Source organism: Marmota flaviventris, chromosome 1 (assembly GCF_047511675.1).
Source record: "Marmota flaviventris isolate mMarFla1 chromosome 1, mMarFla1.hap1, whole genome shotgun sequence".
In the NCBI taxonomy this organism is placed as follows: Eukaryota; Metazoa; Chordata; class Mammalia; order Rodentia; family Sciuridae; genus Marmota; species Marmota flaviventris.
The window spans coordinates 216,086,150-216,099,570 of NC_092498.1; the positions used below are offsets into that span (position 1 = coordinate 216,086,150).

The 13,421-nt window shown below is 49.8% G+C and overlaps 1 protein-coding gene across 2 annotated transcripts in view; it reads left to right on the forward strand.

The window, feature by feature from the left end:
• Positions 1-8,520: 8,520 nt before the first annotated feature.
• The window catches only part of Insr (insulin receptor), a 125,006-nt gene continuing 120,105 nt past the window's right edge, over positions 8,521-13,421 (forward strand). For both annotated transcript variants that reach the window (XM_027954915.3, XM_071603379.1), the window contains exon 1: positions 8,521-9,117. In XM_027954915.3, coding sequence (XP_027810716.1) covers positions 9,018-9,117 — 100 coding nt within the window. In that variant the 5' untranslated portion in view covers positions 8,521-9,017. The remainder of the gene's footprint in view (positions 9,118-13,421) is intronic.

The window sequence follows — 13,421 nt, forward strand, 5'->3', positions numbered from 1 at the left end:
TCTAAGTGTACCGTCCTGAGGCATGGGGCAGTCACAGGGCTGTGCAGCAGGGCCCACCACCCCTGTCCAGGGCTTCCTCATTTCCCCAGACTGAAGCTCTGCCCCTTCAACACCAGCTCCATCCCCTCCCCACCCTCCACCCACCATGCTGCTTCCTGTTTGGCTCTGAGACTCCGGGGATCTCCCTGGAGTGGACCCTGCAGCCTGCGTCCTTCTGTGTCTGGTGCGTTTCACTGAGCACAACGTCCTCAGGACCATCCACGTCATAGCAGGAGGCAGACCTTCCTTCCTTTTTTTCCGGGCTGAATTATAGTTCACTGTGGGAATATGCCACATTCTGTCAACGGGCTCGGCTGTCAGCCCCTTCGTGAAGACGCTCAGAGGTGGAATTGCTGGTTCATGTGGTGACACTATCTGTAACTTTATTCCCTTCTTTAAGCTGTTGGATTTAGTGATCTATGACCCCGGCTAAGCTGAGACAGAACGTGTGGCCCTTGGGGTTTTATCATCTCCTGGGAGCAGCCCCTTGGTACCCTTTGCTTGGTATCTGGGTAGAGTCTCCGTTTTTCCTCCTCATGGGCTTGAACACACCCTTCACACAGTGTGGACGGGCGCTCCTCTCCTACCACTTTGTCATGTTTTCATTGTGGTCCTTTCTCGTTGGAGACACAGCATTTTAGTTTTCAGAGTGAGAGCTCCAGGGGTCACCGTGTCTCTGGCGACTTCGTGCTGAGCCAGGGCTTTCCCTTGAATAATGGTGTTTGGGGAGATTTTCCTCTTTCCAATTGTTACAAATTTAAAAATAGATTATGAAAATTGGAGTCTCCTTTTAAGATTATTTCTCTGGTATCTTGATCCAATAGCCTATACCAGTGCCGATTTAAATTTATCTTAGCTTTATAAGATTTTAACACCTGGTGATATCATCACCTTTTCCAAATATACTTTTGATGGACATTCCCCCACCTTTTTTTCTTTGTGTGGTGCTGAGGATGGAACCCAGGGCCTCTCCTATGCTAGGCAAACGCTCTTCCACTGAGCGGCACCCCTAACCCTCTTTCTGCTCCATCCTGATTTAATTATTTGTTTAGGCTGATGATTCTCAGCTGGGGATGATTTTTCCCCTCAGGGGACACTTGACAATGTCTGGAGATATTTTTGGTAGTCACATCTGGGGCCATGCTGCCAGCCTGTGCAGGGTAGAGACCAGGGAGCCCGCTGAATGTTCTAGAATGCATAGGACATCCCTGCACTGCAGAGGGTAATCTACCCTCAAGGTCCACAGCCCTGAGGTTAAGCACCTCAGGCTACATGAATTTCAGAATAATTTTCTCTATTCTTTTAGATATAGATTTTGATTTGCATTGGATTTATAAATTTTTGGGGTGGGGTGGGGAGAAGGATGGCCCCCATTCCAAATTCTGGTCTTCTACCCAGAAATAAGTCATACTTCTTTATTTATTCAAGTTTTATTTTGTGTTTTTCTATTAAGCATTACATTTTTTTTTAAGTTGGGTCAGAGCCATTGCTGTTACATTTTTTTCCACTGTATTTTATTTTATGTCACTTTGTAGCTATGGTGATCTTATTCTAAAGAAACACAGCTTTCATATGCTGATTTTTTAAAAGCAAACTAAGACACATGGTTGAAACAATTAAACAGACAATAAAAGGACTGCTAGTTTTTATGCATACATCACAAGAGATTCCATGGTTCTAGAAATACCTATAAATATGTATGTGTTAGTGTGTATTCCAGTAACCCTATCCCCTTTTAAAACACAAATGGTAGATTCTATTTACACAAGCCTTCATTTAATGATTTTCATATAATAATATATATTTTGGAGGTTTTCATCTCTAGGCATGTAGATTTGGCTCATTCTTTTCTTAAAAGGTCATGGTATTCCACTGAATGTTATCTAATATTTATGTTGGAAAAGCAATTTTACTTTAATTTTGAAACTTTACATAATGATTATCTTTAAGAGCTAGATAATTTCTTTCTTTCTTTCTTATTTTCCAGTGCTGGGGATGGAATCTGGGCCTCGTACCTGCTGGACAAGTGCTATACCACCAAGCCAACTTATTACAGTTTAGATGTGAGGTGTTCCCTAAAAGCTCACATGTGAGACAATGCAAGGTTTGGAGGAGAAATGATTGGGCTACAGCCTTAACCTAATCAGTGAATTAATCCCTGATGGGATTAACTGGGTGGTGACTGGAGGCAGGTGGGGTGTGGCTAGAGGAAGTGGTTCCTTGAGGGCGTAGCTTTGGGGTATATATTTTGTATCTGGAGAGTGAGTCTCCCCCCTCCCCCTCCCTTCCTCCTTTCCCCCCCTCTCTTCCCCACCCCTCTCCTAGCGCGTGAGCTGCTTCCCTCCGCCACACTCTTTTGCCAGGATGTTCTGCCTCACCTCTAGCCCCGAGGAATGGAGCCAGCCTTCTATGGACTAAGACCTCTGAAACTGTAAACTCCTAAATAAACCTTTCCTCCTTTACAGTTGTTCTGACCAGGTCCTTTTAGTCACAGCAGTGAAAAAACTGACTAAAACACACACCAAGCCCTTGAACTGCTCATAATCCAGTTCAGAAAACCCACCTGGCAGCTGGCCATAGGATTCTGGATGGAGAAAACCATGGTGGGGGGAAGGGGCTTTACAGTTAAGAATCCATGTCTTAGAAGTGGATTAGACACCCAGAGGGTTCTGAAGCAAAGAGAGGGGAGAGGCGAGAGGGGCAGAAGAGAAGAAAAGGGAGAAGAGGAGAGAAGAGAGAAGAGAAAGAAAGGGGGAGAGAAAGAGAGAAGGAGAGAGGGAGGGAGAAAGGAAGGGCAGAGACAGAGGAAGGAATGAAGGAAGGGAGTGAGGGAGGGGAGAAGGGAAGGGAGAGAGAACGGAGATGTAGCCGGGGACAACTGCATCTCTGGCCAGTGGGAAAGGGTCTTGCACATTTGCAACAATGAATCACTTTTGAGACAGGAAAGTGTTTACTTGAGTTCCATCTCCATCTCCTGAAATGTCCTCGGGGAGGAGGGTCCTAGGAAGACAGGGATGACCGGGATGGGTTGTTCTTTTATTATACTTTTTGCCTGGTGGAGGTACGAGTAGTTCCGTGGCAGTCTTTTCATCCTCCAAGACTTTTGCTGGTTTGGTCTAGTTAATATCTAAACTGTCTAGGATGAAGTCTGGGGCTGGGGGTGGCTCCGTGCCTCAGCACCTCAGCCTCCAATCTCAGCGCCACAACAGCCAACCAACCATCCGACAACACAAAAGATAAAGTCTCAAGCCCCCACAGCCTAAGAGGCCAGAGGAAGCGGATCATCCAGAAATCCCTGTGGGTCCCACGCTGAAGCTTCAAAAAGTGTGGATTCCAGGGGAGCTCCAAGACAGGAATGGTTCAAAACCCGAGGGACATGGAATTTCATGGAATCACAAAAGCAAGAAGCACTACGTGCCACAAGAATGGACCTCAAAAACATCATGCTAAATGAAAGTAGCCGGTCACAAGAAGCTCATGGGTGCTAGGAGTGCACCACAGGACACATCCACAACAGGTGAATCGGTAGTGACAGAGAGTGGCTGAGTGCAGGTGGGAGGCGCAGGGGAGGGGAAGGGAGGAGCGGGGAGACTGTGGCACAGGCTCTGGGCTGGGTGATGGGAAGCCTTTGAAAGGAGGCAGGGCACAGGGCAGGGTGTTGTGGGTGGGAAGGCCACTCGCCTTCACACTGTAACATGCTTGGAAGGGCAAACTGGAGCACAGCATTGGCGCGCATGCTCAGCAAGCTCAGAGCTCTGGTCCCCTCCCCCAGTGCTGGAAAAAATAAACAAGCAAAGCAAAACAAACAAACAAAAAAACCCACCGCCACCACAAGAACAATTCTACATTATGTGTATTTTAGCACAATACAAAAATTGAAGGGAAGCAAAACCCCAGTGGATTTCAAAAGAGCCAGAAGTGGAGATTTTAAGAAGCAGAGAAGCCAGGTGCAGTGTGGTGCACCTGTGATCCCAGCTGCTCAGGAGACTGAGGCAGGAGAATCACTTGATTCTGTCCAGGAGTTCAAGGCTAGCCTGGGCAACATAGTGAGACACCCTTACTAAAAAAAAATAAAATAAAATAAAAATAAGTAAGAGAGCTCTGTGGAAATGTTGGAATACACCCATCAGGGGGCAGAACAGGTAGACAACATATGCTGTAAGTTAAAATGCTCATCTCCTTTCACCAATTTATATCCTGTCTTTATATCCCCAAAGTTCCAAAACAGGAACAACAAAACCCATGCAGAAAATGTTAGAGTATGGAACAATTGTTATACTAACTTGCCAATGCAAATTATACACGAGTGGTCAGAGAAGAAAGAAAAGAGACAAAGCAAAGAAAATTTAAAAATATATTTGAATTGATTGGATATTTTGAGAAGACATGAAGGTCTCCACATTTCTTGGGAAAAGGGTATTTAGGTTATTGCTATTCTTTGCTGCCATAAATATTTCTGTGGATGCTGCTTTTGACATGCTCAGGAGTGCAGCCTAATACACGGTTAACGCAATTTAAGCCAGAGACGTTGGGAGCCTGTGGTCCCACAGCTTCTGTGCAATGCCACCAGTTTTCCTGAAGGTTGGGAACTCCGGCGAATCTTTAATTATGAGGATGACTCTGCATCATTTTACATATTTAAATGCTTTTGCATTTTTTTCGTAGTTGGTTTCTGTGAGCTGCCTATTCATGTTTTTTCCCCCATTTTAATTTTGATAAACAAGGATTTTGGCTTTTTTCTTGCAGAAGAAACTGATCACTGTGCCTTCTGTTCTTCAACATAATATAATGCACTTCCTTTGTCTGCTCCTTTTGTTGCACTTAAACAAATTTTTGAATTTTATTTTTTTGGTTCTTCTTAGTTACACATGACAGTAGAATCCATTTTTTTTTTAAATTTTTTTTTAATATTTATTTTTTAGTTATCGGCGGACACAACATCTCTGTTTTGTATGTGGTGCTGAGGATCGAACCCGGGCCGCACGCATGCCAGGCGAGCGTGCTACCGCTTGAGCCACATCCCCAGCCCAGTAGAATCCATTTTGATAAAATTATATAAGCATAGGATATATCTTATTCTAATTAATGCATATTTTATTTTCACTTTGAAAAATCTATCTTTTGAGTTGATACGTGAATTTTTTTTTTTTAGCTATTTATGTAATCTTAATTTTTGCATTGCCATATTTGTTATTTTAAAATTTGAAGTTGGGGATTTACGTCTTCCTTAGGAAAACCTTCCCTACTCTGAAATTATAAAGTAAAACTTCCATGTGGTGGAGTCTTACAGGTTTCACTTTTGAACAACTGTGGAGTCCATCAAATCCATTTTCAGTGTCACGGAGCTGCGGACATGTCCGGTGTCCTCGAATCACTACTTCAGTGACCTCTGCGAATAGTCCTACCCCTGAACCCTCCCTGCACCCCTGGCCCAGTGTTTACTTGATCTGGATGTTGTATCCCTATAATCTTCCACCTGGTTCTATGAGAATATTATTTACTGTTATGAGTCTGCTCTTGACCCTGGGGTTTTGTGTGACTGCTCAGCAGGAGTGAGATCAACATGCAGATTTCCCCCTCCTCTCTCCCAAATGTATCATCTTAAAATCAGGTTTCCATAACAACACTGGGATCAGGAGATACACGCCTGGTCTCCTGCTGCAGGAAATGGAAAGCGGCTCCATCCAGGGAGATAGGAACACAGGGGCTTGCCATAGAAAGATACCCAGAGTGTGGGGACCCTGTTGCCCAAGTCCCCCTCCCAAAGCACCACAGAAGCAAAGAATTGGCTGCCTGTATCCACAGGCTATGAAAGTCTCTCCCTTTAGACACACATTCAGAGGACACAGCACTTTAATGTCAGAAAGAATCCAATCTGTCAAAAACAAAACAAAAAAACAAACGAAAAGCCCCCAAACTAATATTTTGTCAGACCATTTTTTTAAACTTTTAATTTTAGCATGATATCAGACGTTCAGAAAAGTTGTATGGGTTTTTATTTGTACACGCTTCACCAGATCCACCAGGTTTTATCACATTTTTTCATTCTGCTCTGTGTTCTCTCTGTTCACCCTCTCAGTTTTTCCCTGAATCATTACACCTCTTTATCCCAACACGGTATTTATTTATTAAAACCAAGGATATTCTCTTACATATCCTAATCCAATGATCCAAATTAATACTGCTACGCGCTGTTATCTAAATGACAGACGTTTTGGGGTCATCTTAATGGTCTCAGTAATGTCTTTCAGTACCAAAGAAAATCCGGGATCAACTTTGGTCACTTATGCAGGTGGTGTCTGCCAACCTGCCCCCTTCTGTGAGCTGGTTTCCTGGTCTCTGTTGTTGACAAGTACAGTCGCACAGTCATACAGTGCCCCATAACACGCTCGGCTCCACCACAGACCCAATATACATCAGTCGACCCAGAAGTTTATAACAGGGCTGAAAAATTCCTAGTGCCTAGTATTTTGACTGAACCTGTTCAATGCTTAGATATGCTAAGATACACAGCTTGTGGTTGCGGCACCATCGCCTGCAGCATTCAGTACAGTAGCATTCTGCACAGGTCCGTAGCCCAGGAACCACGGGCCCCACCAGATAGTCTAGGTGTGTGGTATATGACCCATCTAAGTTTGGCAATTACACTCCCTGTTGTTGGCTCAAGGACAAAATTGCTTGGTGACTAGCTTCTCAGAACATACCTCTGTTGTTAGTTGATGTTTATGTCTTGCAGAGAGAATCTTAGGGCCTATGTAATGATCCTGTTATTCTTCGCTGAAGTTAAAAGAAAATTGGAGGAGGAGGAGGAGAGACATGGGGGAGGAAGAAGAGTAAGGGAGGAGGAGGGAAGGAAACTGAAAGCAGATGTTAATATGGTCGATTCCTGGATCTGCATCTTTTAGTTCTGCCCATGGCTTGAGTTTCTCCTTTTCCCTTTGTACAGCTACGGTGCCTGGTTCAGTAGCAAGGATGCCTCTGAGCCTTTGCAAATGCTATTCCTGGTACCTGGAACTCTTTCCTGAGGCTTCGCCAGGCTGGTTCCTCTTCATCTTCAGATTTCAACTCAGACTTGCTTCCTTTGCAGGTCCTCCCCTGCCCCCCTTCAGCTCATCACACACAGGATTATTTGATGCCATCCCCCCTATTGTTTGCTCTACAAGGAAATGGATCATGTTTATTTTGCTTACTGTAAATCCCTTATTACTTACTGCTTATTGATTCTTCCACTCAACAAATATTTATTAACCAACGGATAGGTCAGGTGTTGGTGGTAAAGTAGTGAACGTGACTGACAAGATTTCTACACTTGCAGGGAAGGGGAGATGATCCACAGGATGACAAATCATAATTCCAGACAGAGATAGGTTAAGCAGGATGAAGAGGACCAGGGAAGGGAAAAGAAGAACTGAAATGCAGGTGATTTGCAAGCCGTGGTCAGGAGGGCTCACTGGAGAGAAGGTGAAGCTGGGTTGAAGTGTTAAAGGGCAAGGTCAAAGCCTTGATGCAGGAATAGGTTTGGCTTGTGGGAAGAACAGCTTCTGGCAAACTATTTGTTTAATAAAGAGAAGACTGGATGCCTTGGGTCTAGAGTGGTGTCAGGCGCTTTCCCAAGTTTCCCAAGTATTTCCTGTGCACCTTACCAAATCTGGCATGCGGGCGTATCCAACCCAGCCTGATGGATGAGCAGAACCGAGGTGGCAAAATCAAGACTGCCCAGGAAGTGAGGGGTAGAGGGGCTGCCTGCCCTTTCCCCTGCCGCAAGATGAGTTGACCATTGTCCTGCCAGTTGTTCCTAGACATTCAGACACAGGGACCGCTGTGCGTGTTGAAGAGTGTGGCCACCCGCCCGCTTTCCAAAGCTTCATTTGTTTTGGGTGGATTTTGGCATGTCCCCCTGCCCCACCCGCCGTTAGTTCTTCAATTTAAACTTTAGGTTGCGACGAGGGACCCAGGCCACCGCATACAAGGAGCACGCAGGGCTGTGGACACGTGGCTGTCCCCAGGAGCCTGGCGTGGGTCACGCTGCTGGGCGGGGACGCCCGCGGGGAGGACTTCTGGGGCGCCAAGTAGCTCTAGGACAGCGGCCGTCGCTGATGGGCCAAGACTAGGCGAATGAAATCCTGCTCGCCCGGGCCGCAAAATGTAATTTTACAATATCCAAGATAAAGGATATTTTAATGCAACATTTCAAACAATTAAAATGAATTCCCCAAAGGCCACGATGAACAAAATAGCAATACGGTAAAGAAGGGATCCGTTTGGTTGCGTCGGGCATCTGGGGAGACCGCAGGGTCTGAGAGTGAAGAATCGAGGCTGTTTGGGGCGCCCCCTGGGCTGGGCGCCGGGCCCCGCACCCGGAGGAGGGCAGACGGGGCGGGGCGGAACCAGGCCTCGCCTCCCTCCGCCGATCCTCCCTGCCCCTCCCCGGGGCCTCTCCCGGGCGCCCAGTCCCTTCCCAGGCAAATTCCGCGCCGCCTTTTCCCGCGGTCCGGACGGGGCCCAGCTGACGGGCCGCGTTGTTTACGGGCTCCAGCAGCCCTCGCTCCCGCCGCCCGCCCGCCGCCGCCAGCCCAGGTGCCCGCCCGCCTGTCTGCGCGCCCCTCTGTCCGCACGTCCCTCGGCCCCGGAGCCCGCCGATCGCGGTCCAGAGCGCACGGGGCCGAAATCCAAGAGGCCGGGGCGCAACTCGGAGCTTCTGGGCCTGAGATCGAGGGACCGGGCCCGAGCCGCAGTGGCTAGGGGGTCGGGGCCGCCTCCTCCCCGCCGCGCCACCCTTTCTGTAGCGGCCCAAGCCGCGCGCACTCCCCGGCGCTGTCTCAGGGGCCTCTCGAGTGGGGGCTGCGGCAGACAGGCCACCGACGTGGAAGAGAAGGACTCGTAGCACCCCGCGCTTCTCCAGCGGCCGCCTCGGAGCATGACCCCCGCGGGCCGGCTCCGCGCGCTCTGATCCGCGGGGACCCCGCGCTCCCGCAGCCATGGGCGCTGGGGGCCGGCGGGGGGCGGCGGCCGCGCCGCTGCTGATGGCCGTGGCCGCGCTGCTGGTGGGCGCCGCGGGCCACCTGTTCCCTGGAGAGGGTGAGTCTGGGGGCGCGGGAGTGGGCTGGGAGCACCGCGGTGGGGAGGGGTACCCCGACTCAAATAGAGCCTCCGCTTGGGACTGAGAACCCTCCCACGAGAGGGGGCGTCGGTGGGGTGGCCGGGGCCGCCGCTCGGGCCCCGCAGGGGGGCGGGAGGCTGCTGACCTTGGCTTTTGCCCGCTGGGCTCGCGGCTCCGTGCCCCGTGTGCCCGAACCGGGCCTGAGGAACCTTGCCCCAGTGCCCGCCCTGCAGCCCGCGCCTCTCTGGAGCGCGCTTCTGAACTGTGTCTGGCCCCCTGTGAGCCCAGCCAGCTCGGGAGAGGCGACACGCGTCCTCTATGGGTCCTCTCCGGAAAGTGGGGTCACTGGGTCGGGATAGCTTGGGACAGCCAGCCAAGAGCCCAAGCAAGCCCATATGGTTTGGAGCCAAAGCGCAGGGGGCCCCCGTCGGGGGTGACGCTTCTGGCTTCTCTGGGAGGGGAATTTTAGAAACCCACCGTCCTGGTTCCTTGGCTGTAGACCCAGGGCCGTCCGTGTTTACACTTCTGCTTCCAGATGTTCAGAGGCGACTCTAAACCTTTGGCAGCAGCAGTTATAGTAGCAGTAGTGGCCGTTTTTCATCAAGATTATTATAATTAGTATCACCATATGCCACTGGGCTGCTCAATTTTATCTCTCTGGACGCTGGCTGTGCCCCTGGAGGCTGATACTATTGTGCACCCATTTCAGGGAGCAGTAAATCCGCGCCCAGTCTGTGTACATAATTCCTTTGCTGTAGAGGGAGGATTTAAATCTCTGGATCTGTCCCACCAGGCTGTGGACTACTCTCTCCCTTGTCTTTTGACTCCCAGACCCACTCCCACCCCTCAGTTCTATTCTTGTTGAAGGGGTCCTTGACCTTGAGTGAGTCTCATACTATGGCATTCCTGGTGTCTCTCCTAGATGTCCCACTGTGGTGATAGAGGCAAACCCCAATCCCGATGTCCTCTTGGGGCTTGGTAGCAGGTGCTTTTCTGATTTGGGGACAAAAATTGAAGAATCACGTAAGAGAATATAGCTAGGGTTTCCCCCCTCGGGGTCTGAAGTCCTCTTTAAAAATATCTGCTGAGTTACTGCTTCAGATTTCCCCATATGAGGTATTTAATTATGGAGAGGAAGGGGTGGGGGTGGGGGAACTGAGGCTCCTAAAATTCCTGATGGAAAATAAGTTCAATGAGGCAGCAGTGGCCACAGAGTTGACCAACCCTGGTGACTGAGCGGATCTGCTGATTGCACAATGTCTATAAGCCCCAAGGGTCTGGTATGCAGTAGGTGCTCAATGAAGGGTGGCAGTCGGTTTGGGTTCTTGTTAAGAAAGTGCAAGCTGACTTGTTAGAAGTAGGCCAGTCTCCGTGTGTGTGCCTGTGCGCCCTTGCCGAGGTAGGTGTGGTTCCCTGCTCTTCTGTTCCTTGTAGCTTTGGTAATTGTGGATCTGTGCCTGGGCTTTCAGGAATCATAAGTGGATTTACCACTTCTTTGTATATTTACCATTTCCACAAGGACAAGGCCCTGGGTTGATTTGATTGGCATTGCATTTCTAGCTAGAGCAGTGCTTGGGGCATAGTAGGTGTGCAGCAAATACTTGTGAGTGGGGGCACCGGTGGCGGGGCCATCTGGGCGTGTGTGGCAAATTGATCATTTTAGAAGCACCTTCTTCTGTGGAATATGTACGCGCTTCACCGAGACCCCTGGAGGTGGGGTAGGTCTCGCCTCTTCACAGGCCTCAGCCAGCAGGCTGCTGAGCTGGGCTAGAGCCCCCCTAAGCTGGCTCCCGAGCACTGGTTTCTTAGCAAACAGTTGTTCTTTTGGATCTGAGCCTCCCCACCTCTGCTTTGAGGTTTAATGGTTAACAAAATCCTATCAAATAAATGAGATGTGATGCCTCTCAGAGGCGTGGGGAGGGGCGAGGAACTTTCCAGATCATTAATCGGCACTGCTAACCAATAGGGTGGAGTGTGGAGGGAAACCAGGTGACTTTGAAGAGAGGAAGGCTTTTCCGGAGGCATCCTGGGCAGCTGGGGTTCCTTCTGCCCTGGAGTCTTCGTGGGCCTCTGAACCAAGCGCCATCTCCTTCTCCATTTCCCTCTGGATCGCTAGCTCCGGCCTGAGGTTGCTCGTGAGCACCGAAGAGTCTGAAATCGAAGGCAATGTGGGATCAATTAGGATAGGAACCCGCCGGGCGTTGGGGGGGGGGTCCAGTGAGCTGGTGAGGTGTGCCACCCCTGCTTCCCAGCTGCTCTTAGGCCACCTCCCTAGGAGGGTCCCCTCCTGGCAGTTATTCCTGACGCCTGCTTCTTTCCTGGGGACCTGTCCCTTCCCCTGACATTCATGGAGCTCACTGGGGTGAGCCCCTGGGGTACCCACCCTCCCCTACTCCATTCCTATTTGGTTGAAGCAGGTCTTCTCTCCTTGGCATGGGGGGTTGGTGATCCTTGGTTGGGGGTCTGTCCCAGGCACTATAGGGTGTGGAGTGGCATCCCTGTTTCCACCCACCCCATGTGGATGGCGCCCCCTTTCCCCACTCATGGCGAGGGACGGTGTCTCCTGGCAGGGCCAGGTGTCTCCTGGAAGGGCCAGCTGTCTGCAGAGGCACCCACAGCCCCTGGCTCTCTCCCTCTTTGTCCAGTAATCTCCATTCGCCCACAGCCCCTGTCTTTTTGGCCTACCGGCTCTCAGCACCCCCTGGGTCCTGTTGCCCACCCCTGCCCCCTGGCTTCCCCTCCTCCCTGCCCTAGCCGGCCCTGATGCTCTGCTGTCTCACCTTACAGCTGCCTGGCATGGTCTCCGCCACCTCCCCGTGGCTCTCAGAGGTAATCTCTCACCTCCCAGTCCCCCTCCTCTATCTTGACCTCAGCTCACCCCCGGGGTGACACTGCTCGGCCCCTCCTCCTGGAGGCAGAACCTCCCCACGCCTCCCCCCAGGGCCTGGCTTTCCCTGGTCTCCTGGGCTCTCTCCTGCCTGGGGACGTAGTCCACCTCTCTTCCTAGAGGGCGGCCTCTCTTCCCCTTCCTCAGCCTGCTGTAAATGTCATTCACATCTAGTCGGTTCCTTCTTCTAGAACAGGACTCCTACCCCCGTCTTTGCACACAGTTTTATTGGCACAGGGCCACGCTTGTTTATTTCCCATCTAGGGCCTCTTGTGTACCCTAATGGCAGAGCTAAATCGTTCCAACAACAAATTCACACATAGGCTCTTCCCTGAAGGAGCCTTCATGTGGACTGAACTTCTTAAAATGCTTTAAAAAATCATGAGTTTATTTTTGCAGTGCTGAGGATGGAACCCAGGGCTTCCCGTGTGCCAGGCACGGGCTCTGCCCTGAGCTGCACTTCTTGGGAGTTGATCTGGACAGTTGATTAGTAGCTAGTGTGGTCCCTGGTACCACCCAAACCATCAGCTGAAACGAAGTACCCAGGAATGTGACCTGTTTCTTTTACCGTGTAAGCCAGGTCAGAGAAGTGCATGTTATCTGCCGGGCTGAGTAAATGGGTTCCAGGGTTGGGACCCCCCGCCTCAATCCATAGCAGTGTGTGCATCTGGGATTTATGGATTTCAACAGCCACGTTGGCATGGAGTGGGGATCTGTGCCATTGGCCTTACCTGTAGGACCTGGAGGGAAGTGGGGTGTGCTGTGAGATTTTTTTCTCAGGACCCCTGTGTTAATTTCTATGAAGTACACATCCAGAAGTGGGGTGGTTTAGGTCTTGCAATTGGATCCTATTATGTTTTATTAAACTCAGATAACGACTAGAAGTGCATATCTCCCTATATGTCTAGAGGTGTGTGAATTTAACTTGCACACACTCACACGCACACACACACACACTCACACTCACACACAAGTGACATATAGGGAGTCAAACTAAGGCCCCCCTTCAACTCTTGGTCCTCCAAAGCATCCCATTCCTGACCTGTCAGGTAAATGGGATTAGTGTGTATCCTTTTAACCTTTGAAAATATTTATTTTAAAATTATCATACAGTAAACTGACTTTGGTGTATACCTTTATACATTTATGAAGGTGTGTGGCCACTCCTATAATTCAGATGCAGAGTAGCCTCTCTGCTTCTCAGGTGTCCTGATGCCACCCTTTATCATGACCCCACCCACCCAGCCCCTGCAACCACCCATCTGATCTCCATCCTATAATTTGTTCTAGACTTAAAACAAAAAAAAAGTCTTACATTTGAATGAATAGATACTTAAAAATAAAATTTTGACCCTGTACTCCCAGGCTCTGTTAGGTTGTCTGCTTGCTAAACCT